This window comes from Alternaria atra (genome assembly GCF_907166805.1).
Source record: "Alternaria atra isolate CS162 genome assembly, contig: 28, whole genome shotgun sequence".
Taxonomy (NCBI): domain Eukaryota; kingdom Fungi; phylum Ascomycota; class Dothideomycetes; order Pleosporales; family Pleosporaceae; genus Alternaria; species Alternaria atra.
This window is the reverse complement of record NW_025091326.1, coordinates 2,957,122-2,982,191: the sequence shown is the minus strand read 5'-3', so window position 1 is coordinate 2,982,191 and position 25,070 is coordinate 2,957,122. Positions and strand designations below refer to the sequence as shown.

The 25,070-nt window shown below is 50.5% G+C and overlaps 6 protein-coding genes across 6 annotated transcripts; 3 read left to right on the top strand and 3 right to left on the bottom strand.

The window, feature by feature from the left end:
- Positions 1-5: 5 nt before the first annotated feature.
- Positions 6-2,222, bottom strand: ALTATR162_LOCUS7986 (uncharacterized protein; the record flags this gene model as incomplete). Its single annotated transcript, XM_043315615.1, has 8 exons — positions 6-82; positions 165-396; positions 445-582; positions 634-942; positions 995-1,501; positions 1,564-1,684; positions 1,776-1,819; positions 1,878-2,222. 8 exons carry the CDS (start codon positions 2,220-2,222, stop codon positions 6-8), a joined length of 1,773 nt encoding a protein of 590 aa, XP_043171550.1.
- A 4,785-nt stretch (positions 2,223-7,007) lies between these two features.
- On the bottom strand, positions 7,008-8,569 carry ALTATR162_LOCUS7985 (uncharacterized protein; the record flags this gene model as incomplete). Its single annotated transcript, XM_043315614.1, has 6 exons — positions 7,008-7,042; positions 7,095-7,326; positions 7,377-7,619; positions 7,670-7,972; positions 8,022-8,489; positions 8,540-8,569. The coding sequence occupies 6 exons, from the start codon at positions 8,567-8,569 to the stop codon at positions 7,008-7,010; spliced, it is 1,311 nt and encodes a 436-aa protein (XP_043171549.1).
- Positions 8,570-10,275: 1,706 nt separating this feature from the next.
- ALTATR162_LOCUS7984 (uncharacterized protein) lies at positions 10,276-11,487 on the top strand (the record flags this gene model as incomplete). The annotated part of the gene is made up of 1 exon (XM_043315613.1): positions 10,276-11,487. One exon carries the CDS (start codon positions 10,276-10,278, stop codon positions 11,485-11,487), a length of 1,212 nt encoding a protein of 403 aa, XP_043171548.1.
- A 569-nt stretch (positions 11,488-12,056) lies between these two features.
- ALTATR162_LOCUS7983 (uncharacterized protein) lies at positions 12,057-15,240 on the bottom strand (the record flags this gene model as incomplete). The annotated part of the gene is made up of 3 exons (XM_043315612.1): positions 12,057-12,643; positions 12,708-14,848; positions 14,894-15,240. 3 exons carry the CDS (start codon positions 15,238-15,240, stop codon positions 12,057-12,059), a joined length of 3,075 nt encoding a protein of 1,024 aa, XP_043171547.1.
- A 746-nt stretch (positions 15,241-15,986) lies between these two features.
- Positions 15,987-17,554, top strand: ALTATR162_LOCUS7982 (uncharacterized protein; the record flags this gene model as incomplete). The annotated part of the gene is made up of 4 exons (XM_043315611.1): positions 15,987-16,149; positions 16,273-16,699; positions 16,747-16,990; positions 17,048-17,554. 4 exons carry the CDS (start codon positions 15,987-15,989, stop codon positions 17,552-17,554), a joined length of 1,341 nt encoding a protein of 446 aa, XP_043171546.1.
- Positions 17,555-18,318: 764 nt separating this feature from the next.
- ALTATR162_LOCUS7981 (uncharacterized protein) lies at positions 18,319-22,654 on the top strand (the record flags this gene model as incomplete). The annotated part of the gene is made up of 7 exons (XM_043315610.1): positions 18,319-18,895; positions 18,950-19,337; positions 20,208-20,325; positions 20,374-21,424; positions 21,471-21,824; positions 21,893-22,147; positions 22,200-22,654. 7 exons carry the CDS (start codon positions 18,319-18,321, stop codon positions 22,652-22,654), a joined length of 3,198 nt encoding a protein of 1,065 aa, XP_043171545.1.
- Positions 22,655-25,070: the final 2,416 nt, after the last annotated feature.

Sequence of the window (25,070 nt, the reverse complement as noted above, 5' to 3'; positions counted from 1 at the left end):
CCAAGTCAAGCTCGTTGCCGCACAGGTGGAGATCTTGTGTTGGCAGGATCCGGGCTGTCAGGATGCTCCAGGTCGTTCAATTCTAGCAGAGTTAGCCGGCTTTCATGGAGCGGGACGACAGCTGCATGGAAACCCCTAGGATCTAGGAATTGAGATGATCTTACCGAATTCTTTAATCCGGTCAGACTCGCGGCCCATCTTTCGCAATGCAAGCTTAATTAGTTTGTTTTTAGCTGAGATGAGCGCTTCAACGGCGTGTGTCGTTAGTGGCAGAAGGGCTAACAGTACAAAGAGACACAACACAAAAGCTTTCGGACCACGATCAATTCCGAGAAAGTTTCGCTCGCCGCAGAAGTACTGGAGGGCGAAGGCGAAAGGGCTTGTGATCAGGAGTAGCTAACCCTGTTAGTAACAGCGATCTGATTGGGGTGACTTTGCACTAACTTGTACGTTCGCCTTCGTCGTTTGGTTCGTTTCTGCCACCGATCTTTGGCTGTCAATCGCTATGATATTGATCTTCTGGTTCAACCTCAACGTCTGTTGGGCGAGCTGATAATTCTGGGCGTCCAGTGCCCTCTTAAGCTACTTATGTCGTCAGAATCTTCGGCGATGGTATCAAAACATTGTACTCACAGCCTTGGCCGCATCTTCTAGGGTTCGGTCTACTCCGTCCAGCTTTTGTAGTTGAAACTTCAGATCCGCAAAGGTTTCGCTCGTGTCCTGGAGTGCGAACTTGGCTTTTTGGTCGCTCACGTCGGAGAAGAAGGATATATCCCCACCAATGCCGCTGAATCTCACCCACACAGCTATCGTGCGTGACAGGTGTGTTCTCAGGGCATGTAGAACCTCTTGGATCTGGTTAATCTCCTGCCCCAACTGCGAGGTATTGATTTTCGCATTCGGAACAGGCCGTGGGCTCCTGACCGTGTATATCGATCTGGTCTATCAACGATAAGTAAGACTAACAATATCAGATACTGATAAGTGAACTAACCCACTCGTCGACGCCTAATTCGAGAGTACGAATCAGGCTATCATACCGCTGGCCGATGATCTTCACTCGAATAGCTAGTACGCAGAGGAAATACACTCTAGGATCCCATATCGGCGAGTTAGCATCCAGAACGTGCTGGTCATCATAATTTGTATCCCCGGTGGCAAACAGATCTTCGTCTGGCATGCTACCATTGTTGTCTTCGTCTTCATTCTCTGGGTTTAACTCCTGGCCTTCATTCATGGAGGGACAACGGGCCGAGAATGCATAGCCTGTCCATTCAAACGCATCGCAACCAAACACAAGAACGGTTTCGTGTGCCTTCCAAATGGAAAAGTGCGTTGGACCGTCACCTTGGTCTGCATCAATCTTTAAGAAAGACAGATCTGTCTCCAATCGTTCAATCCCGCATCCTACTTCAGCCGAAGACGATTGCGACTGATCTCGTTCTTCCAGGATCAGATATGGTAGGCTCAGCTCCAAGCGGAAAGTTTCAAACCCGGTGTGCTGTAGTACATTTCAGATTAGAGCAATCAGAAATTTGTCATGTAACCTACTGGAACGTGTACATTGATGGCCGTCTCACGCATCATGTGTCTACGTATTGCAGGCCTTAATGCCAAGACTTCGTTCCATGATGAGGTTTTTGCAAGAGCATATGCGAAGTCCAGATCGAGTTGTCGTATGAAACTGATAAGGTCAGCGACTGTATGCACAAGGTTACCAGAAGTACGAGTAACATGGTTTTCGCTGTATGGTGATTGAGAGAAGTTAGGCATACATCAAGCGCCGAATGACATCAGCATCTGATACGGCATTTGTTGACTGGAAGCTGTTAGTTGTTGTCAAGCAACACTTCTGGCATACTAGCTCCTAGACTCACCCGGTTCTTGATGAAACTAGCCAATTGGTTCGGCGTAAGGTTTTCAGGTGACATGTGGTTGGAGTCAGACGTCTTCGCACGGGACTCTACCCAAGCCAGCGTGTTGCTTCCACGTAGTATGTTGTCGAATATTCTTTTCACCCATTGGACTTCTCGCGACAAGATAGAGCTATCAGTATCTTGGAGAAAAGCGTCCAAGAGCTCCCGTTTCATTTTCACCCCTCGTAAGCACTTCAGGAAAGGGCGATCTTCTTTCTTGCGGTTCCTGTCATTGAATTTTTGATTCCATGCTTTGCCGTATTCTGCGCAACTAGCTTTCAAGGTTGTACCGTCTAGGTAATTCATGGGGTAGAGACTTGAGTGGTGTAATGGTTTGTAAGAGGCTCATGCTCGTATTAACGGCAGATAAGGAGTATATGAAAGTTGTCTTCCCAAATCCACGCGATCAATAGATTTTGTTGGAATCTGGCGGTTCACAACTTCACAAAGAATGCGGGGGGACTCGAGAACGATGAGGCATTTGTATCATAGACATATGAATCGCCGAAGGGATGTAGAAGTCCGCCTCGTTAGAAGGGCGATGGCCTATCCATCCAATGGCAAATGACTATTGTGACAGTATGATACACACTACCCGCATGCTCCGGTACTGCATCTCTTCATCGGTATGCTCGTAGTACGATAACGTTTAGATTTCGTGGTGCTACACACAAAAACACGTCTTGTGATGTTAGTCGTTGTATGATGGCATTTGATGCACCCTGGAAGTATATCACGAGATGATGTGCAGGAAGAGGCCGTCCAAGACTTTCCATATTCAGGTAGTGGCGGGTATGCATGATTTCCTACCCGGTTAACCATTCGTCTGTGGTGATGGTGAGGCGAAGCGCTCGTGGTATATACGTGCGGTAGGTAAGTAGGCAAAATTCAGGCTGACCCGAACCCCGGTCCATGGGTCGCTTGAGATTGGGCAAGGCGAGGAGGACCTTCAAGGGCGCAGAACAGAATGCCAGCGCATATAATCAAGTAGTCTTGGAATGATGCACTGTATACACCGCTTGGATAAACAAATTCTGAACGCTTTCCGAGATCAGTAGTATATTCAAACACAGGAGGATGTTGCGCAGAGTAATATTGTATATATTCTGTCGGCACTATGATTCGACCGTAGCTGTAAGCGAGCTACTCGCGGTCGACCAATCATCGGCCGACTTAGCCTACCGAGAGGGTGTCACCTACGGTAGACTAGCAAGAGCATCGGAACGTCACTCTGCTCAGCCCCAACCCCATATTGGGCTTTCTTAGATAGTGCAGCCCAAATATGTTGGGTTTCACTTCACAGTTCATATATCTACAGTGTTCCTTTAGCCATCTATGCCTGACTTTGGTAGGTCCTGCCGATTTCAGGCAACCTTCAGCGGGCAATGTAGGGCCCAAACATAGCAAGCTACGTGTTGAGCATGATTTTCGCGCTAGAATAAAACCAATGGCATTCTGTCATGCCTACACTGACGTGGCAGTGGCTTGTTCCTTGTGAGCTGGAACAGAATCCAATGATTAGGTACGACCTTACTCTAGCCACATGATATTCTCGCTGACGCCGAAACCAGAACAAAAGGTGAAGGAAAATCAAGAACCGATGAGTTAGACTGAAGTGCTAATGTACATGAACTTGAAACACAGCTCTTAAGGTTTACAACAGATTCGCTTGAGTTATGCAAATGCAAGAGACAAGGGAAGTAGAGAATGTACAGAACGAGGTCTAATGGATGTAGGCTGTCGGATATTCCTCCTCCAAATGGAAGCAGAGTAGGCAGGGAAGCGTGCCCCAAGCTGACGCGAATCGAGCGAGAGAATATCGAGCGCCACAGGTCTGCGACTAGTGTGCGGTTTCGGCGTGCAGTACAAACACGTCTGTTTAAGAAGAGATGCATCGCCTATTCAAGTGAGCAGATCACATGACCCGCTGGTCTCATGTATATAGTCTGAGCATCGCCCAGGTTCGAATGATTCGTCTTTTTTCACTCGAATCTTACTCTCTCCTTTCATATGTACCGCTGACCACGGGCCATGCACTGCGTCTTTTCTTGACGTATGCTGAGTGCCCTATCTCTGCTGAACTTTTGTTATGTGACAGTTGCCGCATCTGCCGTATCCGCAAGAAGGGCACGCATTGCTACGGTATGGTATAGACAGAGCCCCGCAATAACAGCACTGCCATATGAAGGTATACTTCTTGCCAGCCGTGCGCACATGCTTATCCAAAGGTGAGCATGGAGGTAGAATTGCAGTTCGCTCTCTTTTCCTTTTAAGGAGGCTCCCTCGACCGCCAACGCGAGCCATTATAGTTCAGCAACCTTTTTGTGCTGGAACAGCTATCAAGAGAACGCTTTCTGACTTTCCACGTTGGATAGTGGACGATGTAAAAAGATGGATTGTTCAAGGCTCGTAGGGTAAGGCTGTTTGCCGGAGGACGTATGCAGCGATTGGGTTCTTGCTCTCGTTTCTTTCCACTTATATGCATGTACACGTTGAATCCGAGAGTGTTGATGTAGTCGCGTCGCAAGAACGAGGGTTGGGTCGGCCAACGGGGGAACGGCGCCGGACAGCTTCAAGGTTGGGACTTGGGTCTTCGAAGACGGTTTCACTAATTCCCTGTTGTAGTTGTAAGTAAATGTTTCCGTTATCTCGAATAGGAAATATGTGATCAGTCCCTTTGGTCAACTTCCAGCTTCAAAATGCTGATAAGAGCTAATACTGGCGACCAGGTACTCGGTCCGACAAAAGAGCTATAGCTGAACGCAGTAGATTGTAATACTCTTGCCGCGCTTCAGGACAACAGGAGACTACCATGGTGTGGAGTGTACTTACCTTATCAGAGGAGCGGGAACGGTGGGTCCCCTTTCCAGACTACCTCGAGAGGCAACGTTGAATGTACGTGGCCGACCGGGAACAACGGCTAGCTGACGTTACCCAGATACTCACGAAATTGTGGGCTTGTCTCGATTTTAAACATTCAGCAGTATGCATAGAAGCCCCGGAAATTGCCTCTTGCGGCCCCTTTATCCCGTTGGGAACCGGACGTCAATACGGCGCGTGCGCCCCGATCGCAACTGGAATCCCGGAGGACGCGATAGTGATCGGAATGCCGGTGCAGCATACAAGCAACTAAGCAAGCGCTAGTTTATTGCGTCGGTTCTGATGTTGTGAATCCGCGTTCTAAGGTTTTCAAGGTTGAGTTGGTACCGGTAGACCCTGCTGCTAGGTAAGAACCGCCCAAGCGTGGCTGGAGCTCGGGAACGTCGTACAATGTAGGTACTGATCCCAAAACCAACGAGCAGCACTGTCAAGGTAACATCATCTGTAATAAGGCTCAGTAAATTTTTTCTAGACTGAAAACCTACGCGCACATGCATATACAGTCCTAGGTTGAGAGTAAACATAGCTGTGTTATGAAGGTTCACAAGCAGAACCCTTGAAAACGGCCTAGGTATAACTCAGTCATTAATATGAACTAAACCCAAATGAAACGCACAAAGAGTTTATAACCACGCACCCTTTCTGCGTGTTAAAGGACGCTACTCAACTTCCAGATACTGAAGTTGTCATGTGGGTCAGGATTCTACACATCTGTGCAGGTAGTCTGCCATCATGTTGATCATCAACGCTTACACTACTTCCTAGAGATGTGGTTCCACTACAGATTTGAAGAAATAGAGGGAAGCGGTGTAAATATGTTGGCCCTACTAGCGTAACGAGAACACTACGTTGGCATCGCTTCACGTTGTATGGATGCATACTCCACTACCATATAGCTGAGCTGCATTCTAGACTTCGTGTAACCGGGAGGTTTAGCGGTGTGCATGCTTGACCCATAGCAACCCATAAGAACATAACTTTGGAGGGGAACGATGCTGGCCAAGCAAACTCTCCGAGGTCAGCAGAACCACACTTGGGCTAGTTGACAGGCTACGAGCGTTAGCGTTAATGTCGTGAAAGGCCCAGGTATCTGGTTTTGAGAGACGCAAGCATTCTTGGTTCTTATTCTCTGACAAATTCTACCTTCATGCATTCTCTTCTATACTGTGAGGGACCAAGATCGGCAATGTATGCTTAAGTAGCTCTTCTCGATGGAACGTAACCCAAGTCTAGTGTGAATCATGCATATTTCTTGTGGGTACGACCGGAGATGAGGAAAAGAAAGACATCCATGGAAAGTATTGAGTTTTGGTGTGTGGGCAACGGAATTCTCAAAAGCAATCAGCTAGATTGCCTGGAGATTATGTGGGTATAGCCTATCCAAGTCCTCTACATCGTACACTGCTTCTGATCAGATTCGGGAGACTGTTCTATACGTAGGTAGTGCAGCCATACTTAAGGAGATTGTAGAAGCTGGCTACCGTCGACAGTCGTGGAACATAGGAATGTCGGCTGTGCCACGATTTGAATTCGTCGGAGCAAAACCTAACCATTTATGCGGATTCCTGGGTTGTTCGGATACTGAACCCATCTGGACGACGTGTATCATGGGGCCAGAATACACCGCCATTCAACTTGGATTAAAGCCAAGTCGAGTCTAGCAATGTACAACAAAGAAGATAGTCTGTAATGCCACGCTCGGCAGCTGCTGCTAAAACATAAAGTAAAGAAAGGGTGGCACAGGGCCGTTCAACAACAAGCCGGTCTTAGGCCTGTAAGCTTTTGGACCGCTTGCAGAATTTATAACTTCTACCAGACTTTGACATAGAGATGGGTCATCCGCCACAACATTCATGTGGTAGCAGTCTGTCTAGATTAGATTAGTGTGACATCTCCAGGGTTATGTAAGCACCGCCACACGGCCCGAAGATAGGGGTACACAAATCCTTCACGTCTTGTACGTGCGCCGTTGTCCGAAGAACGTGCCGCGGGAAAGCAATCATACACATTGTCAACAAGATTTTCGACGCTATTGGTTGATTAGTGAATCCTTGCCGCCGGCCCGCTACTTCCGGCAAGCATTAACACCGTGTGTTTGCCTTTTCTTATGAACTTGTCATGGACGGAAGAAAGGACAACCCCCCTCATCCGAACCGCAAGCGCAGTACCGGAATCTTTCGTTTCGATATGATATAAACGTCGAAGAGCCCATCACGCATGCTGTATCGTGTCCAGCTCAACGGTATCTAAGTGCATCAGTAAGGTCACATCACTCTCGCCCAACAGCATAATCCTCACCTTGAGTTCCCTCGGAATGGCTCGATGTCATTGACCGCTTAGACGACTTCCGATACACTAACGCGAACAAAGCGCCCCCATACTCAAGAGATAAGGTCAACAATCTGAGGACTGCCATCAATACTACCGTGGCAAGGACAAAGGTCTTTGGATTACGATTGAATGAGAATATCTCTTGCTCCGAGCCGAAGTACTGGAGGACGATACCAAAGGGGGTCGTAAGCAACAACAGCTAGAGGATATCAGCACACTGGTAGTATCGGTCAGAGAAGGATGTTATACCTCGACATTCACGCGTGTACTGCGACTAGTTTTCATGGCCTCTGTTTGGCTCATACATGCCGCTTCTGTGCTCCTCTCATTTAGCTTTCGCATTTCTTTGTTGAGTATGCTTGTTTCTTCGTTCATTTTGTGCATGCGCTCACTTAGGCGGTGACTCGCTTGTTGATGTTCGTTGGCCTCTCGGCTGAGCTTGTTACTTTCCATAGACAGGCGATTACTCTCGAGATCAAGAATGCGCCCCAGCTATGGTCTTCATGAGTGGAGTCCGTTGTTCATTGTCACTGTTGACTTACATGAGTTGCAAATCTTTTACAAGAATCGTCAAGGGACCTTAGTTGGATTGAAAGGTCGGTAAGCTTCTCGAAAGATTCCACAATGCTGTTCTGCACCGACCAGCAGTCTGTGATGTCGGAGAAGTAGTGTCTATCTCCACCATATTTATCAAATCGGTTGTACACTCTGAGCGTGGTCGAGAGTTCGTCCCGCAACTTACGTAGAAGCTGCATGGTCTGGAGGGTCTTGTTCAGGGACTTCTGAATCTCGTCCGCTTGCAAGCTTGACTTGTTGGTATTGCTACTGCATGGATCTTCTGTTTTCTACTACGACTTAGTCCCAAGTCATGCGAGATTGAAAACTCATACATACCCATGACTCCACACCATCCTCTATGGTGTGTACAAGATACAGCCATTCCCTTAGCACATATTGACAACGATGAGCGACCAAACGAAGCCAGTACCGCCTCGCGTCCCAGCAATGTGTAGATTGTCGGGGAAGGACAAAGTCGAGGCCGTATTGCGAGGTCAAGAAATGTCCTCTGAACTCGTCTTCATCTTCTTCATCTAAGTCATCGTTGTCTGATTTAGTAAAAACGTATCCAGTCCATTGGAGATTGCTCCAACCACATATGACGATGCTCATATGCCCTTGGTAAATCGAATGTGGAGCTACGTTGCCATCATGGCCAACCAGCTCGAGGAACGAGAGATCTAGCAATGATCCAGTTTTGTCAACGTCTTCACTGCCAGCGGCTATGTCTGTGATTTGTGGTGATTTTCTCAAGAGCAAATGCGCCATGTGAAATTCTAACCGGTATGTCGGGAAGCCCATGATCTGTGGTAGGTCAGCTTCCGCATGGTTGCATTTGTAGGCGTAGTACGTACCGGAACATGTACCCGTAGGCTGGTTTCCATGGCGATATGCTTGCAAATTGCATCACGTAATGCCTCTACCCCCGCAGTCCACACTGTCTTTGTGAGACTGACGACGAACTCTGGGGTGAGTTCCGAAATGTAACTGTCTTATGGTGAGTACCACGCCAATGGGAGAGTGATGAAAGATAGGGCGACCGAACGAACATCATACGCTGATCCACGTCTTCAAGGACCTGGTCATTAAACCGCTTTGTTCGTCAGCCATATTGGATTTGTAGCGTATTGAGAATATTACCTCCATGTCCAGAATCCCGCGCAAGCCATCCGGATCGAAACTCCGTCCATAATCTCGACTTCTTCCTGCGGCTATCTTCCGATCGCAAACCCAAGCCCACGTATCACTTTCTTGTGTTACCATTCCCCTATCTCCGTTTTGCGCAAAGAACTTGTTGAGGACCTTCGCTTCCCAGGCGGCATGTTGTGCGTCGGAACCACCCAGAAGCCTAAGTATAAGTTCTGGCATGGGAAGCATGTCAATGTTTTCATCTAATTCCAATGCGTTCCTATAAAAAGCGCAGTCTTTGCAAGTCCTCGGCTTGGAAAAGAACTTGCTCCAGTACTTGCCGCTGCGGTTTTGCAGATCTATCTTTCGAGGCTTCTGTATCAACACGCTCGATTTTTTAATGTGGTGCCTTGTGTTATGAGTGAATGCATAGGAGTTTCTTGATCTTGGTGATATAAGGGAAGCGCAAGCCTGAGGATCCGCATCCAGGTCGACCGTTGCCTGTCCATTCGAGCAGTGACTTTGGATAACGGTAGATGTACTCTATAACATGGTCAATGGATGCGCCACGGAATGTATGAATAAAATTTCAAACCATAGCTGTAGCCAGTTGCGCTGATAGAATATCCGATAGTTGCTTGCCAAAGCGTACGATACCAAAGAATTCTGAGCGATCAACGAGAGGTGCAGGGAATGTATAAACAATACCGAATTTATAAAGCAACTGCAGAGTACTCCCGAGACACATGTTCTTGTGTCTTATATAAATGCTCATGCGCGATCATGTCTGTTCTAAGTTCCCTGCACGTTCAACCGCGCGGTTATTGGGTGGCTTCGAATCAACCTTGGGATGACACACGAAACGCCTGCAGCAACGCATTATTCGCGACATGTCAACCTTACGCTTCAACCATGTTATCTGGGTGGAGAACAGAAAGATGGAGGACAATGATCTGTTGGCAAATGTGAGCTAAGAGAAAGGGAGTCTACAGACCCACACGGACCGCTTGTAGGGCATACTTAATGGGCTCGTCTTTCATCTGCGTGTGGGTACCATGAAATATACCGTGCCTCGATACATACATGTGCATACTGTTGTTGCCCTTCGTTATATCGGTGACCATCGAGCGAATACACCATATTGAATGGGCATGGCTTGGCATTTCGGGCGCAGACCTGCACCTCTACGGCTCCGGAATATCTTGTGGGGTAATCCTGCATGACGTTAGACAGGAGCGACAGTGCCACTCAATTCAGACGCGTAATTAGATCGATTAGCTTACCCATTTAGGAGGAAAGATCTAGGCGCCAGTGCAAAAGAAGGAAGGTGATCAATGTCCGCAATCGTCATAGGCGGGAAGCGAAGCTCAAGCTTCAAAGCACCGAGCTGTCCAGCTCTTCTCAGCCCCAAGAAGTAATCTTCAATCCCAATTCAGGTGCCATCCGCCTCTCAGACCTCAAAATGGTATTTCGTGCCTTCTCCGTTCTCTCTCTAATCCTCAGCGCCCTCGCTGCCGTTCCACCATCCCGAACACCCCTCGAGCTGTCTGTTCTTGACCCATCCACCTCCAAAGACCTCCTACACCTCCACCGCAAGCTCGTAGAGATCGAGTCGATAACAGAGGATGAGAAAAACGTTGGCGATTGGCTCACCAAGTATCTCCGCGCACACGATTGGACTGTCGAGAAGCAGGAAGTGTCCAGGGACCGATACAACCTCTTAGCTTACGGCAGCAAGCGCGAAACCACGATCCTACTATCCTCACACATTGATACTGTGCCACCCTACTGGCCGTACTACCACAATGAGACGACCGACATCATTGGCGGCCGAGGCAGTGTAGACGCAAAAGGCAGCGTCGCACCCATGATAATCGCCGCACAAGAGATAAAAGAACATCTACAAGACGACATATCCCTGCTCTTTGTTGTAGGCGAGGAAACAGGCGGCGACGGCATGCGCGCGTTCAGCGACTGGGACAAGCGCCCATCGTCGCACGAAATCGTCATCTTCGGAGAACCCACCGAGGCAAAACTAGTCTGTGGACACAAGGGCATGCTAGGCTTCTCGGTCAAAGCGACGGGCAAGGCGGCGCATTCAGGATACCCGTGGTTGGGCGTCAGCGCAAACGACATCATGGTAGAGGCACTGGGAGAGCTTCTAAAGCTAAGGGAGCACCTCCCTTGGAGCAAGAAATACGGAAACACGACCATGAACTTTGGTCGCGTACAGGGCGGTGTCGCGGCCAACGTTGTCGCCGAAACCGCGACTGCGAATATTGCTACGCGTCTTGCGGCCGGTACCCCCGATCTCGTTCGCGGACAAATCATCGACGCGCTCAAGAACGTCAAGGCCGCTGCGCAGAAGGAAGGCGGAGATCTGGATGTACAGTGGGCAAGCGAGGGATATGGCGTTGTGGATATAAACTGTGATATTGAGGGCTTCGAGACCATGACCGTCAACTACGGGACGGATGTACCGAACCTCTCTGGTGATCATAAGAGGTACCTGTACGGCCCAGGCTCCATCTTCGTCGCGCATTCAGATCACGAGGCGCTGAAGAGGAAGGAGTTGGAACAAGCTGTTCTAGACTACCGTCGCCTTATTCTCAAGGCGACGGAGGTAAGGGAGAAGGAGCGCCAGGTGCAGGACGTGGAACAGGTGGAGTTGTAGAGTGAGGCGAAGATATAAACGTAAACTATATACAGCCAGATACCCAAGTGAAACCAGTCCTTTCCATCCAGTTCAACTATTATCAGCTTATATACCCCTACATTTAGTCTACCAGGAGAAGAGTCTCGCTCAATACAGGCAGGTCTGAAAGCAGGTGCTCAATGCCCCTTCCCAAGCTCAACCTCCGGCCTTTGACAGCCAAGGGGTGAACTGGATAGATAGCACGGCGATTGTTCTTGCGCATTATCCCTCATATTTGAAGGGTCAGAGCGAACCAGCAATGGGGGAGAATGCATGGTTCGTCTGGAATCTGTTCGTTGCGCTGATGAGGATGGTGTGAGGGAGCGAGATGAGAGATGCTTCGTACAACGCACGGAGCGGAGGAAGGTAGGCCCGAAGCGATAAGATAGGCAGCAATCGAGGGGTTTGAGGTAAGATGAGATGTTAAAGGAGGAAGTAGCGATGACACCGCGCTATGCATTCAACTTACCCAACGCCGATTATGCTAGCGTCTCATACCTCAAATCATACATATACTTATACAGTCATAACACCATCAATCGACAGACTCAGCTTGCAATAGCCGGCACATCGTCCTCCTTTTGGGCAATACCCTCTGCCTCCTCAGCAGCCTTTGCGCTCTCCGACATACCCAGATCCCTGAATTGCCAACCGTCGTTCTCCTTGACCCAATCTTTGCGTTCGCCCAAGATGGCGACACTACTCTCCTCGGCACGCTTGACAAGGAATTGATCGGCTACGGCTTGTACCTGCTCAGCTGTGACGTCGAGTAGGCGTTCGCGACGCGTCTGCAGCATGTCGTCCGTGACGCCAGATAGGAACAACCTCATACCCTCACGACTGACACTCTGTGGCGCATCATACCCTTGGAATGCACTAAGCTTAGCTTCTTCAAGATCTTGAGGTGTCCATGCGCGGTCGCGCGCCCATTGTCCTGCTTCAGCCATGATTTTCATGCTGTTCTGTGGGTTGGGATCGCGGTATGAGTACATGCCAAAGACACCACCCAGGCCACGGGCATAAGCGCCACCTCCATACGCACCACCCTTTTCACGAATCTCAGGATGTAGTTGCTTGAAAGTGAGAAGTTTGGCAAGAATTTCGAGAGGTGCGCTGGAGGCGTCGGTGTAGGCTACTGTCGGGACGGCGCGCGGAGTAATAGACTTGGTAAGGGAGAGGGAAGAAAGACTTGGCGTTACGAGGGTACTGCTTTTGCTGTGAGGTCGTAGGTACAGAAACATCCTTTGGTAGGGTGTTCAAGAAGCGGTGGAGTGCTTCCTGGTTTGGTGTTGAGCTTTCGTTACCGCAGTTGATCGCCACGCGGAGCTGGTTGCTGTTTGCGATAGTAAAGGACTGGATGGCCTTGAGTTTTTGAATAACCTCATCAAGAGACTCTTGCGATGCGAGAGCTGTCATGACCTTGACTTGGGTAAGGCCTCCGGTTTCTTCTGCCAAGCGGCTAACAGGACTGATGCCAGCTTCGGCATATCTCATGGCATAAGAGTGGCCAGACTCTGCAATCGAGTTGATGGCACCACTTGCTGCACTCTGTAAGAGCTCTCGGATTTTCTTGCCCGCTTCAGGTCCATCAAAGTCGGTCTCTTGTATGATGATTCGGAGAAGCTCATACATGTCAGGGATGTTGCGATCGAAAGCGTAGCCCGAGAACGCCATGCCTTCTTCGTATGCATCCAGTGACAAAGGCGACTGTGATGAGTGGTATCCTACGGAAATGCCGCCTGTCTTCAGCTTGATCAATTCCTCTAGCTGTTCCATCGTCTTGTCTTTAGTACCAAGACGCATGATGGCGCTAGTGAATAGGGGGATCATCTCTCGAAGCTCGTCTGGGAGATCTTGTAATCTGTGCACCGCACGGAAGTAGGTAAGACCATTGGTGGGTGCCTCACGCCATTGGACCTTCACACCGTCCAACTCGGTATGCCGAAGTGGCTTCCTTTCCTTCTCTCGTGGGATGTCCTTCACATGGACAGTGGGGAGACAGCTCAGATCTTCGTTCCTAGCCTTTTCTTGTACTTCCAGCAACTGGAGCTCTCGCTCCTCTAAGTACTTCTGTGCCTCCTGTTCGCTTGGGAATTGCTTGGTAGTCTCTGCAATCTTCGCCGCTAGTCGTTGGCTTTCTTCGTCCACGAGCTCCTGGCTAAATGTCTCCGAGGGCTGCATGGTGAAGGACAAGGTCTTGTCATTGAGGAGGTACTTCTCGATCAAGCTTTCCAGGTAACCGCCTTCAGCGTGCTTCTTCTGGAAAGCATCGACTGTTTCTTGCCATGCGAGGGCTTCCATGGGGTCGATACCGTTGAACCAACCAGGCTTCAGTCTTTGGAGGATACCCATTCCGAAGTTGGCAGTCTTGTGCTTGAGCGAGAGTTCCAACTGATGTAGGATGCCATCAACCTTGATCTTGTCGAAACCGTTCTTGCGCGCTTCGAGCAGGGTCTCGGCTATGACTTGGCGGACTTTGCCTACGTCGTCTGCTTTTACAGCATCCAGTCCAATGGAAAAGACACCTCGTCGTCCTGCGCTGTCGTAGCCGGTGTTCGCACTAAAATCAGCACCAAGTCCAGATTCGACAAGATTACGGTACAGAGGCGAACCGTATCCACTCATAAGCAAACTGCTTAGCACACCAAGCGCAAAGTTCTCCACGGCGTCTGCAGTATCTCCCATCAACCAGGTAACTGAAGTCTTGTACTGCCTGTCCTGAGGTACCAAAGGGTCAAGGGGACCAGCAACCGTAACCTGCTTCGGGCCGTCCAGAGTGATTGGAGCCTTCACTTCTTGATCCACAGCGATTTTGTCAAATCCGTTCAAGCGACTGTCCACCTCCTTCAGATGCTCGACTAATGGCATATCTCCATAGGTAAGAATCTTAGCGTTGCTGGGATGGTAGTGGTCCGCATGGAACTTTCGTAGCTGTTCCCAAGTCAGGTCGGTGATCTTCTGTGGGTCGCCGCCGGAGTTGTTGATGGCCGGATAGAGGTGGTCCTGGAATTTGGTATAGAACAGGTAGCTAGCATCCGACATCTGGCCCTTCATCTCATTGTACACCACGCCCTTGAACACGATGCGCTTAGCATTCGGGTCTTCTGACTCTTTTGCTAGTGGGTTCTCAGGCCCCAACCGCCACCCCTCCTGCGTGAAATCGTTCTCCTTGAGTAGTGGGTGTAGTGTCGCATCGAGGTATACGGACATGAGGTTCTTGAAGTCTTGGGCATTCGTCGTCGCGAACGGGTAGCCAGTGTGGTCGGCAAAAGTCCAGGCGTTCATGAAATTGGACAGAGAGCGGGGCAGCATCTTGAAGAAGGGGTCGCGAATAGGGTACCTGAAATGTCAGCCATGGAGTGAGCGCATTTGGGAGGTAGCTTACTTCTCGCTACCACATAACGTGGTGTGCTCGAGGATGTGTGGCACTCCGGTGGCATCTGGCGGGTTGGTCTTGAAACCGATGGAAAAGACATTGTTCGCATCCTCGCGGGCAATGTGCAAATATTCGGCGCCAGTCTTGTCATGCTGAAGGTGCAAAGCTGTCAACTCAAGCTCCGGCACCTGCTTGACACGCTTGAGAGTGAAGCCATGCAACTGCTCGCCGACATTGGGAAAGTTGGAGACATCGGTGACAGCGGCATATCCACGGCGGGAGAGTGTGGACAATCGGTGAGGGGTTATTGTGGCATTTCGAGGGCTCTGAAACTGCCGACCGACGGAACGCAGCATGTTTGGAAGAGAGGATTGATGACAGAATGTCGCGCCGCCTCACAGAAATGTCAGAAGCACCCGCCATCGATGACGCCTGTCGCGCCGATTGGCCGAGGGTCCCCATACCAAAAGAGATTAGCCCGCAAAATTACCAAGACGGAAGAGTGCACCTGTATGGGCTGTTGATGCGTTATACGACTGGAAACAGGCCGGATTGGCTAGTTTGTCACTGATCTCATCTGTCAGGTCCGATATTGAAGCTCGTGGGCGTTGTGGAGACTACCAGGTGTCTTGTGCCTTTCCGCGATCGACCAGACCACCGACTTCCTCCCCTCCTTCCTCTTCAACACCCGCCACGAGACATTGCCCGACCCGACTTGGACAACTGCATGACCCAACACTGTATACATTGCTACACCACACCCGTTCACGCCCCCTGCACTGCGCTGGACACCTGTTTTCACCCGAAGCAGTTCCAAGACGTCAGCGGAGAACTTCTACCTTTGGGACGCGCACTGTAGAGAGGTGGCCGCTGCAAGACGAATGCGCAACTCCGCTGCATAAGAGACTACTTTGGGGATACATGAGATTGAGTGCATAGGTGGAGGAACCATCGGAGGCAACACGAGGGGATCCACAGCTGAAGCGCTACACGCAAGAGTCACGACTTCATGGCAACCGTCGCCCAACAGCGCCAGCCGACGTCTGCCCAGTCTCGACCACACCACGAAGCAAGCCGCAGTGCATCTGCCTCTCCTGCAAACATGGCACCTGCACAGCACAACCCAGCGCCCGCGCCCGCGCCCGCTAAGAAGGGCAAGGGCAAGAAGGCGACAGACCCCTCGGAACAACAGAAGCAGATCCAGGCCAAGATTGCTCAACTCGAGCTGGATCAGGCAGGAGACAAGGAGCAGGAACTTGAAATCGGTGCGTCTACATCTTGCGACGGAGCTACGGACGAGGGGAGACTGGGTGGCGCAGTTAATGTCTGCATAGCACGGGACTGGGGCTCTATGATGTGAATCGCTGGCTGACGTATGGCATGGACAGAACGCGAAGTCAAGAAAGCAAACCGTGAACTCTCCTCCCTCCTTTCCAACATGGACGGCCCGCTGTCTCGTCTCGAAGTTGTACAGAAACGATATACCGAGCTCCTATCCGATATGAAGCGCACGGAGCGCGAACACCAGAAAGCGAAGAAGCGCGGAGATCAACTACAAAAAGAGAAGGATGCGCAAAGGTCTGAGTTGAACAAGGTTACAACTATGAAGGACAAACTGGACAAGCTGTCGCGTGACTTTGCAAAGGAAAACAAGAAACTCAAGGACGAACTACACAAACTCGAAACTAGCGAATCTACCGCCAGGCAAGAACTGCACGAGCGTCTTGAACATCTAGTGAACGATGTGGATGATTGCATAGCAGCTGCGAATGGGCCGGAGCCTCAGAATCAAGCCGAGCAGGAATTGGATGAGCTGTAAGTCTGGCATACTCGGCGTTTGTGGCACCAACTAAACGGACTAGGTTTCGTCAAAAGTTCAAATCGTTCATTGACCAGTACGAGTTGCGCGAGTTACAATATCACTCAATGCTTCGACTCAAAGAGCTCGAGATACAATATCACGCCGCCCGTTTAGAGCAGCAGCGCAAACAACAGGAGGCCGAGTCGTCAAAGTCGCACCAGTTGACGCGTCAAGTGTCGACCTTCTCTCAAACCGAGACCGAGCTACGCACGCAACTCAACATATACGTGGAGAAGTTCAAACAGGTATGTCAACCCGTTAACCCCTCGTTGGTCTGTATCATCATGGTTAATACTGACCAGATGCAGGTCGAGGAAACGCTCAACAACTCGAACGATCTCTTCCTTACGTTCCGCAAGGAAATGGAGGAAATGTCCAAAAAGACCAAACGTCTCGAAAAGGAGAACCAAAACCTGCAGCGTCACAAGGATATTACCAACCGCAATATTGGCGAAATGGTGGAAGAGCGCCAGAAGATGCAAGAAGAGCTTGTAAGGAGGACCAAGGAAGCTGAAGACCAGCGGAAGAAGATCGCTCGCCTGGAAACGTTATGTCGTGGGATGCAAGCACAGGGTCGAGGTCAGGTACCGATGCATGAGCTGGAGCATGACGAGGAGGACGAGGAAATCACGGAGAGTGAGTACGAATATGAGGACGAAGATAGCGCAGAGTATGACGACGACACTGAGGAAGACGGTGTTGAACCGGCACCTGAGCGTCGACCATTCGGACCTGTTCCCCACCTCCACCGCAGCCTCAAGCTGCACAGGGAAAAGTCAATGGGCACACACAGGTCAATGGGCAAATGAATGGAGTCAAACGCTAATAGCAATATCATAGACACTCACTCTTCGTTGCATTCACCTCTTACAGAACCTGTATATGTCGCTCCTGATGTCCCACTTCAATCAGAACTTGCATGGTGTCTCGAAGACATCATGGCGCAGCTGGATCGTATTGATGAGGGGCATGAGCAGATGAATATAATCATGGACAGGATATCCAAGTTTCGTGCATTAGAAGATTCAGAAGATGTGGAGAACTGGTGATAGGATGAAGCGGTTCCATGCGCCACGTTTTGCACACGAGCAGGATGTCTGAACTCGACTACAGACGATGATGATAGTAGTAGCTTTGAACGTGGTTTCTGACGATCACCATGTTACCACATTCAGTAAAAGGTTTTTGAAACTGTGACCGTTCGCATCATGAGTGATGACTAAGATGGTTTACCTGTCTCGAGTAGTTTGAAATTCACCAAGTTTAGACCCTCAATTCATGAGAGACGGGTGAATCTCGGTAATGGCAACAACTATGTGAGACGCTGACGAGTCGAATCGTAGATGCCTCGGCTCATGCACCCACGTTTTCCCCGCAAAACCCCTGGTTGTCGAGCATACCTCCAGGGACGGCCGCTATTTAGCATCCACATCCCCCATACTCGCCATGCCGTCACATACAGCTTCCGTTCGGCTAGAAGCATACAGCTTAGACGTACACTCGGGTTATCCAACGTGATAAATCTCATTTGCTTTGAATCATCCAACGTCCAGTCACCACAGCCTACGCCATCATGTCACCACCGTCATTGCAAACGCCGCTCTCGAAGCTGCTGGGCATCCAGTACCCCATAATCCTCGCCGGCATGGCGCGCACATCTGGTGGCCCCCTCGCGGCTGCTGTGTCAAACGCCGGTGGCCTGGGTGTGATTGGAGGTCTAGGATACACCCCGGAACAGCTTCAATCCATCATCGATGACCTCAAGTCAAACCTGCGAGACAAGAACCTGCCTTTCGGTGTCGACCTCGCGCTCCCACAAGTCGGCGGTAGCGCACGCAAGACGAACCATGACTACACACATGGACAGCTCGACGATCTTATCGAGGTTACGATCAAGAATGGCGCAAAGTTGTTCGTAAGCGCTGTGGGTGTACCGCCCGAGCGAACTATCAAGAGGCTGCACGAAGCAGGTATTCTGATCATGAACATGGTCGGACACCCCAAGCACGCGAAGAAGGCACTAGATGCAGGTGTGGATATCGTGTGCGCCCAGGGTGGAGAAGGCGGAGGACATACCGGCGATATCGCGAACAGCATCCTGATTCCCTCTGTCGTGGACGTCGCGCGCAAATACAAGAGCCCCCTCACAGGTCAGCCAGCCATTGTAGTGGCAGCAGGAGGCATTTACAATGGTCGCAGTTTAGCCAGCAGCTTGATGCAAGGCGCACAAGGTGTGTGGGTTGGCACACGCTTCGTCGCCTCCACCGAGGCCGGCTGCTCGCAAATGCACAAGGAGAATGTAGTTACTGCCGACTTTACAGACACAGGCCGGACACTAGTTGTCAGTGGCCGACCGTTGCGCGTCAGGTACAACGACTATATCAAAGAGTGGCATGCGCGCGAGGATGAGATCAAGAAGTTGACGGATGCGGGTATTGTGCCGCTGGCAAAGGACATGGACGATGGGAAGGATGTGGATATCCCGTTCTTGATGGGTCAGGTTGCGGGGGTAATCGGCGATATTAAGCCTGCAAAGGAGATTGTTGACGAGATGGTGCAAGAGGCCGTCGACATGTTGAGGCTAGGGCAGACGTATATTGGAGGGCCGAGTAGTAAACTGTAGATGATAATTGTAGACTTGCTCTGCCTCAATGGTGCGTTGGCGTAACTCGGTTCCTGTGCTGTGTGCTACAAGATACTTTTGTGTAACACCAGCGCGCAAGAAGCGAACACATCGTCCAGGACATGTTCGGCTCTTGTTTGAATAACGCATTGCACAGGTGCCATTGACTGGTACATTATAGAAAATAATAAATACTCCATGGCCATGTAGCCGTCGCCGTGTGTTGGTGGTCCCGCACCTTCCCAGTGGAGCGGCATCTGGATGATCTGCGACCAGGATCGCGCTCCCCGAATCCATGGCAGCACCGGAAGCTCAGGAGAGATCTGACGGTACGCCCAGTCCCCTCCGCAAAATTCACAATTAATACACTTTGTTGCAATTCCCGGTCGGCCAAAAATTAGTATCATTATCCTCGCTCATCTCGAACGCCCTAGCCCCCTGGCGTTTGCGGCTATCTCCACTTTCGCTGCGACAGGACCCGTTCCTCTCTTCCGCGGCGCTCGCTCGCCAGACCGAACTCCTGCAACTCATAGATGACGCTGGTTGCGCAGGCGACACCACGGAGCAGCGGCGCATCATTCCATGCAGTCAAATCTCAGAGCCCAGGCTGAGATTCAGGCCCAGAGGAAGAAGGTATGTACCGTCCCGTTGCCGTCCAACGACGCTTGTGCGCCGCAAACAAGCAAAACACACAGGCGCATACCTGGCAGGACTGATGCTGAGACTGAAATTATAGCAGCTTGCAAATTCGTATAAACAGTTACTCGAGTAAGTCTCCTCCTTGCTTTTGCGCGCCGAGTGCGTGTTTCACCCGTGGTAATTTGCTGACCCTGGGACAGTGAGTTCGCGGCGACCGATCTGAAGACCGTCGGTAATTATACACTGGGGAAACTTATAGGCAAAGGAAGTTTTGGCAAGGTCTACTTGGCATCACACAAACTGAGCAATGGCTCCAAGGTACTGTGGCAACAAATGCCATGAAGGAACCACGCTCATCGCGAACAGGTCGTGCTCAAGAGCGCGAAGAAGGACGACGCAAACCTCGCGCGCGAAATCCATCACCACCGCCAATTCATACACCCACACATCGCCCGTCTGTACGAGGTCATAGTCACCGAGGAGCTAGTCTGGTTGGTACTCGAGTACTGCCAGGGCGATGAACTCTACAACTACCTCCTAGCCAAGGGCGCCCTCGAAGCCTCCAGAGTCCAGAAGATCTTCACCCAACTCGTCGGCGCTGTATCCTACGTCCACAACAAGTCCTGCGTCCACCGCGACCTCAAACTCGAAAACATACTGCTGGACAAACACGGTGATGTCAAGTTGGTCGACTTTGGTTTTACGCGCGAGTACGAGGGCAAGTCGAACTACCTGCAAACATGGTGTGGAACTATCTGTTACAGCGCGCCGGAGATGCTTAAGGGCGAGAAGTATGCGGGTGAAAAGGTGGACGTTTGGAGTTTGGGTATCATCCTCTACGCGCTTCTGGTGGGCGAGTTGCCTTTTGACGAGGACGACGAAATGGTCACGAAAAACAAGATACTGAAGGAGGAACCAAAATATCCGGAACACTTCCCGCAGCAAGCAAGAGAGCTGTGTTCGTCGCTCCTTTCGAAACGGCCGATCTTGCGACCTACATTGGCGGATATACTACAAAACCCTTGGTTATCGGAACATGCGCCTCGCCAGCAGGAGATTCTGAAGCTTCAACAGCCGGCGCCTTTCTCGACGGAACTGGAGAAGGAGGTGTTGCATCGTATGCGTGCAGCTGGAGTGGATATTGACATGGTAATTGAGAATGTGTTGGCCCAACGATGCGACTCGTTGGCCGGTTGGTGGGCACTACTGCTTGAAAAGGAGGAACGCAAGGCAAAACGAAGAGAGCGCAAGCGCAAGGAGAAGGAAGCAGAAGCTAAGAGCCTCAGACGGTTGAGCGCTGCAAGTAGCCGACTGGACAAACTTGCGCCTACCATCAGAGAATCGGACGAAGAGGGTATACATTCCCCATCCACACCAAAAAGTCGCGGTAGGACTATAAATCGAAGCAGCTTGCACGGTCAGTATGGTTACGGCTATTGCGAAATAAATCTAACTCTTGACAGGTGCTCCCGAGCTACCCAAATTACCGGAATCACTAACCTCTCCCAATCTTACCGTCGACGACAAGCCGCTTCCACCAATTGATACACATCGGGGCCGTAAATCCCATTCCTCCTCGCGCCCGCCACCACCAGCAAAAGATTTAGATAGACGGCGATCACGCAGTAGCATGTTACAAGTCGTGTCCACTAACCCCGACCTCCTCTCGCCCAACGGCTTCGTGCCTAAGCGGCGCCGGAAGCAGCCCTTCATCAACCACCTTTTGTCACTTAGGAATTGGATAAAGGAAACGTCGAAACGAGCACGATCACCAGGCTCAAAGGCTAGCAGTGGCCAATCCCCGAAAATACCTCCAAGTACGTCTTCAGATTCAAGACGAAGGCAAAGTACAGCGAACCGTTCTTCTGTACATACGAATCCCAAGTCTCCGCCAATACCACACACGCCAGGTCCCCGACCCCGAGGTTCGACCCACGGCTCAGGCTCCATGAGAAGGCTCTCAGCATCCCCCGCCCCACTGACACCGCGATCCTCATATCGTCGTTCCTCTGGTGGACTCCGAGGCCGAAAGTCTACATCATCATCTGTATCTTCGATTCGCAGTATGCCACACCACCATCACTCGCACTCGAAAGCCTCATCCACGTCCTCCGCCTCGCTCGCCTCTCCCGCCGTCTCCGTAAGCAGCCACTCACACAAACCCTCCAAATCTCCCCACAACAGCATCAAAGTCCTCCCCGCAACTCCCACATCCTCAAGCTTTCCCTCCAACATCCGCCTTGTACGTTCTGGATTCCCACCTGGCCTCACAGAGTCCAGCGCCGCCTTCGGAAACGGTAATAGTATTCCTCCGCAATCTCCAGGTCTGATCTTCGCAAAGAGGAAGAGGAGTCCATTCAAAGGACCCATGCTTAATGTTAATACTGGGGCTTTAAATGGCAGTCACGCAAACGGTAGCGGCTGGAGGAGCAGAAGTGGAGATAGCGGTATGGGTAGTAGAGGAACAAGTGTTCAAGGTCGAAGGAGTGGAGAAATACTGGGCATCACCGAGGAAGATGAGGAGGAAGAGGAAGAAGTTGAAGAGGTTGAGACGTTTGGAGGCAAGTTGGGTGAAGGCGAGTTCGTTGAAGAGGAAGGGCCTGGGCCGTTGACCCCGCCTAAAGAGAATTTTAAAGAGAGGGCTTGAATATCTTGTAAAACGGTCATGGGAGTAAAGAGAGGTTTGAGGATATCTTGGTGAGATTGTGGGGGTTCGGCCGTTTCATATTGGCCATTTCCGACTTCGGTTGTTGTTGCGTAGTGGGTGTTCACCTTCTTTTCGCTTTTTTTCTTTCTTCATTCTCTGAGTTATCGCACCTTTACGGCATACATTCGCGGCGTTGGTCCATTTTTTCGGATACCTATACACACATGTTCTTTTCCTTTCGTTTATCCATTCTAATCTCATAGATACATATTCCTACTATGCAAATTTTTCACGCACCACATCTATGTGCATCCTCCAGTAACGGGTGTGTTCGTAGAATGACGTCTATCACTCACGCTGATATCACTATAGCATGTTCAAATCGTGTTAGAGCCCCAAACGATGTCCTACTTACCCTGGAAATTTCTAGGCGATCGCCACACCAAGAGTCCGTTCACAATCAGCCAATAAATATTCTATACAAAGAACATGATATTCATACGTTCTCCTTGATACGTTCTCAAGGTACCCGAAGCAAGGAGAATCGATTACGTAGGACAACATCGTACAACGACACGTGTACGCAAATACACAGACAGGTACAGCAGGTAAGTCAGTAGGGATATACTTGCGCTTGATGTAAGCCTTTTCGTTGCACGCTGACTTTCAAGAGGCGGTGTGGTGTATATGTGGCGTTGGAGTCGATGGTGAATTTGGGCAGATTGTGTGACCAAGTACATCTGACCTTGACATAGTTCCGAAGATGATCTTCGGTGCAGGCAAGTACCATTGTCGCGCACGAAGATTACGTCGGTGAGAACGTTACTGGCTTCTTGAAAGCGCAACGGCTGTCCAGTGGAGATGATTCGGTGACATGCTGTTGTCCATTGTAGCTTCCTGATTGATTGTAGTCTGCTAAGCTCGTCATTTGCACTACGCGCAATGATATTGCGCCCAATGTGTGAGGTTTGCCATGTGACGCGCACGAGACAAAAGTCCAACAGCCGAAATGTGGGAGGTGGCGCATACGGTACGGTAACGCTGTGCTACACTGAGGGACGCAAGGGCCATGAAGTGGTAGATTCGAATCTGTGCGTTATCGCAGTACTCATTTCTCAAGAGGGATAGCCAGATTGGATGGCAGGTAAGGGCCGTAATATTGTGTCCTTGAAGCAAATGTAGTACATCTTGACTCGCCAACGCTCAAAAAGGACGATAAGAGAGATTGGATGACACATACGCCACTTTGATGAGCTGCTCCCTCGGGAGATGCAACGTAAGCCGGGAAGATCAGTCTGTGCATCAGTGCATAAACGGCGTGCGCCTTCGCTACACCGTAGAAAGTTGTAGAAGCACCAAGCGCAAGCCAACCACCAGCCGCTTTTTGCCCGCGGAGCTACGAATAATGATGGCAGTGAGTCTAACGAACTTTCATGTGAAGACCTCGGGAGGCGTTGTCGATACGGGCAACAGATGATACAGTCAAGACGTTGCGACAGTTTGATAGGTGCCGGTGGTGGCTTACCATGTGGGTTGGGGCGTTTTCTGACTCGACCAGTAATGAACGACAACCATAACGACATCGCGTCCCACCAATATGTACTTGGCAAATGAGATTGCACATGTGAAGTTTACGAACAATCCGTTGGTGGAAGAGGAGGGACGTCCGACAGCAGGTGAGGTAAGATTTCGACTTTGCTGAGGGATTGGCAGAGATGGTTGACTGATGCAGCAAAAGGTACAAGGGTTCAGGTAACACACGTGTATATCGATTCGTAATGAGCGAACTTGTGTTCTTACGTGACGAGAGTATGCGGGGCGTACTGCTGGTGTACGTCCGCTCCAAGCTGGGCCAGTCGACAGGCATGATGCACGCAAGGCAGAGGAGATTGCGGCGCGGTGTTGGTACGATGCTCCTGTCTTGATGTGCGTTCTCAAGACATCAGTAGTCGAGAACCACACGATGTTTAGGCGACATCTGTACCTGCATCGGATGAAGATGAGATTAGATTGAGAAGCACGAGTATACTTGGTAGCCCCTGCATATGGTAGGATGCGTTGATGAAGGGTCGTCAAGCGATATGGATCGGGGAAGACGTAATATGATTTACCCGTCTTTACCGACGCGTGTGTGAAGGAAGCGCGTAATGGGTCTACATAACGCGACAGTAAGCTAATTGCTGGGCTGATTTGCGACCTGTAGGGTGGTCACATATCCATGTCGAGCCGTCGCGTCGCCGTTCAGACGGTTCAGCCTAGGACTTGCTAGGGTATTAGTTTCGTAGATGTTCCCAGGCCAGAGGCGAGCTCGTGATGAGCACGAAGGGGCAGTGCCTAAAACAGCACGTCGACTATGCGCCAATGCTGCGGCAACGGGACGGGTCAACGGGTGTTGTGAGATGTCTACTCCGAGGTC